At 41.4% G+C, this 3535-nt stretch overlaps 1 protein-coding gene across 3 annotated transcripts in view; it reads right to left on the bottom strand.

Moving 5' to 3' along the window:
- The window catches only part of LOC111864494 (Werner Syndrome-like exonuclease), a 20679-nt gene extending 18080 nt beyond the window's left edge, over positions 1-2599 (bottom strand). Inside the window, exon 1 of one of the 3 annotated variants that reach the window (XM_023851773.2) lies at positions 2226-2599. In XM_023851773.2, the coding sequence (XP_023707541.1) occupies positions 2226-2279 (54 nt within the window). In that variant the 5' untranslated portion in view covers positions 2280-2599. The remainder of the gene's footprint in view (positions 1-2225) is intronic. The other 2 variants (XM_023851771.2, XM_033751462.1) reach the window with 2 other exon arrangements.
- Positions 2600-3535: the final 936 nt, after the last annotated feature.

The following is a 3535-nucleotide window of genomic DNA, read 5'->3' as shown; positions in this document are numbered from 1 at the left end:
TGTGTGTGTGTGTGTGTGCGCGCGTGTGCATGGTAAGAGGTAAAGCTATCCCTCTAACAGGCCGTGACGGCCCATGAGATTGTGAGACTTTGAGGTTCCCACATTTTCTAGACAATCTGCCCACAGATGGTGTTAAGGTTGTCAGCCCTATGCAGCGGCTGCCCTTTACCCCCCAGGAAGATTCCTGGTACTCATTTCTGTTAGAGTCTGAGTCAAACCCAGGGTCATAGTGCAGCTGGAAGGATTAGGTAAAGTTTTCCATGTAATTAAGCATTAAGCCATGAAGGCATATGGGGGAGTGGATGTATAGATCCACATTTTCTTCACCTTGGCACTAGCTGGAGGTGAGTGGTCAGCTTCACACCCCAGCCACTTTACCCCCCATGGGAAAGAGCTCCAGTACCCATTGGATAGGAGGTTGGGTGAACCCCAGAGCCAGTCGAGAAAATTCTTGACCCTAATGGGACTCGAACTCCAACCCCTTGGTCGTCCAGTCCATAGCTATTTGCTATACCAACTATAATATTCCAGCTCCCTTGGGAAATGTTGGTAAATTGAAAAAATCCAGTGACCTCATCAGGAATCAAACCCATGACCTTCCAGCTTGTAGCATAGTGCCTCAACCAACTATGCTACCACTTGCCCCCATGTGTACATGGAGCTGCCATTAAACGCATCCTTTTCCTATGAAGTCTCAAATACCAGTCCTGTGAAGTTGCTAGCAGCAACACAGCATCTGTTTACAGTCAACTCTGACCTGACTGCTTCACCTATTTTATTTATGAGAACATAAGTGTCAAGTCAGAATCTTCTTTAGCCCCAAAACTGGCCAGCTATTACACTTCAAATGACATAATTGCGCCCCACTCGGGAAGCAGTGTATGTTTTTCAAAATCAGAAAGCCAACCTAACATCGTAGTTACAGTAGAGGACGGCTGAACATTATGGAGAAGATATCTCTTGCTCCTTGGTCTTCCAGGCCACAGCCAAGTCATTATCTCAAATGTGCTGTTCCAGCTGCCTTGCTAAGAATGTACTTGGGTTACTTCCGAGTTTATTTAGAGCTGTGCCAATGACATGTTAAATGACAATGGTTTGGAAGAAGGGTAGGATGAATATTTTGAATTAGAAAGGTATCCTGGCTGAGGTTTTTTGTAGCCTTCCTTAGGCCCTGTGGATGCTGTATTTTCCAGTGTGTGACATTTTTTCTCTGAAAAAATGGTCCTACAAATTGCAATGCACTGGTGTAGTTCAGAAATAAAATATTTCTGGATCTTTCTAAACCATTATATGCCACTATAAAATACAGTAAATGCCAAAATAGTACCTCAAATTAGGGCATGACAGCTCCATTTTATATCCTTTCCAGTTCATTAGTCATTATGCCACAAAAACAAGTCTCATAGACAGTGTGAATGAAAGTTGTATTCCCCTCCAGCCCTCCACAGCTGAAGTCAAACCAGCCCAAAGTGTTTATCAGTAGTAAAAATCATCACTGCCAACATTCCTGTGAACACAATGGCCAGAGGACTGGAGGAGAATTAGGAATGTATGCTGGAGGGGCATAACAGCATGAATGTGATGTAGAGGCAGTAGATCCACAGGACTTATTTCTACAGCCTTAATATAATTATCATCATTCTTCACTATATAATCTGGGCCACTGAAATAATTAGACCACCTGCTCATGATGATGTCTGGGAGTATGGGTTACTGGTCTGAATTTGAAGAAAATTTTGTTTCCAACAGTTCCCACATGAAATGAGCAGATGGAAGTTTGGTTCTGGGTGAGAAGCTTGATTTGTTGGGCAACTTGTGCTAGTAACCTTGTCTGTGACTTAAACTTCGTGGATATCATTTTATGGCTGAATTGCAGCACAGTGAATTAAATAGACAAGCAAAAAATTGCCAGGCAATATTTGAACTGAGTTTTCATTACACTTAAAATTCTTATTGTGGTTTTTGCACAGTATGTTCCTTCAAAACGTTCATACCCATTTGCCTGACCAGAACAAATTATAACTTTCCTTTTAATAACATACGAAATTGGCTGCTTTGACAAAATCGGGGAAGCACTTCTGATATCAGCATTGTTTTTATGTTAACCATAACCTTGTTGAGTAATGTAACCGAAGAATGTACGAATTCCTCCTGTTTACGTATAAGAGCAATTTCATTACATGAAATTACGTCTTTAGTCATTACAAAATTAACGCGTAACTTACCAGAGTCATCCATGCTGGAAGTTTCCTTTGTGAAGGCTTATCATGTACAGCCATTATAATTCTGCTTCCAAACGATACACAACACAGGTTAGTAACGTACAGTTACTGTTCATGGGGACAATCGAATAGAAGCTATCGATTATTTGATAGTTGCAAATTATGGAATAATTGAAATATTTGCAAAGTAATGCAGTGAAGTTATCGGCTTTGCACTTTGCCGTGGTAACCCCAATTAAACTACTGGCTTCATCCGGTTTTAGGTAGTACGAGTATGTAGTTTATTTAGTCGGAAGATAGTGTAAGAATACAGAGGATCCTTTAGCAATATACTGGATCGTCTCGACCCGGAGACTGGCCTGCGGACGTGGTTACGCTGGCCGTCTAGCCAAATTCCGTTAATTCGGCCACGACCATGGGCTCCCGCAAGTGGTTGTCCCCGAGCAGGGCAAGGAGAGGAGCAATAGGATAATTTGCTTACAAACTTTCCTGGAAGTCATTTAAGAATATTTTTCCGGATCGCCTTAGACTATTCAAGATAGAACAGTATTTAAAAAAAAAAAACTTAATTTTTTGCGTTAATATTGGTGTGTTTCCTCTTTCATGTCTTCAGAAATCTAGGACGTTAGATTGATGCTTGGCGTGCCCCTCTCCTGACCTCTTGGACCACAATCGTATCTTTCCGCAGCCTTTCGGATTCACTGATGACCCTATCATTCGACGCTGTAGGGTCTGAACTACTAAAATCGCCATGAAGCAAATAAATAAATGAAAACTTGGATTCTCTCGGTTCTATGTCAGCTACACCGAGGCCATGGAAAGAAGTCACATGGTTTCTAGGGACGATAAAAATTTTCTAGTATATACCTACTGTTCTGTTTCTCACCAGCGCTACTATGCAGTATTCGTACGGAGAGAATGGTTAGACGGGCTAGACGTCTGGTAGCATGGGCGTCGGCGGGGATGGTAATCTGACTCCCCTCCCTTCGCTGATATATTTTTAATTAAGTTTGAAGAAAAAAGAACTGTAGCATATATTAATAATATTAAAATTTAAAACACAGAAAAATAGTAAAACTTGTCTTAAACGGCTTAAAAGTTTGTAAGCGAATTTTGTGGCTGCCCCTCTTTGTAAAACTGGTTCTCCCCTCAAAAAAAAAAAAAAAGATATTGGCACCCGTGACTGGAAGGGAATTTAGAGAAGCAAGCTCGAGAGGAATACGAACAGGCCGATCCAGGTCAGGTATCTTCTCGCCGGATTTTTAAAATAAGCATCGGAGTTGAAAAGGGAAGGAAACGTGACAATACTGATA

The sequence above is a fragment of the Cryptotermes secundus genome, unplaced genomic scaffold, assembly GCF_002891405.2.
Source record: "Cryptotermes secundus unplaced genomic scaffold, Csec_1.0 scaffold854, whole genome shotgun sequence".
NCBI classification, from domain to species: Eukaryota; Metazoa; Arthropoda; class Insecta; order Blattodea; family Kalotermitidae; genus Cryptotermes; species Cryptotermes secundus.
Note: the sequence above shows the minus strand (reverse complement) of the source record. Positions and strands in the feature narration are given on the sequence as shown.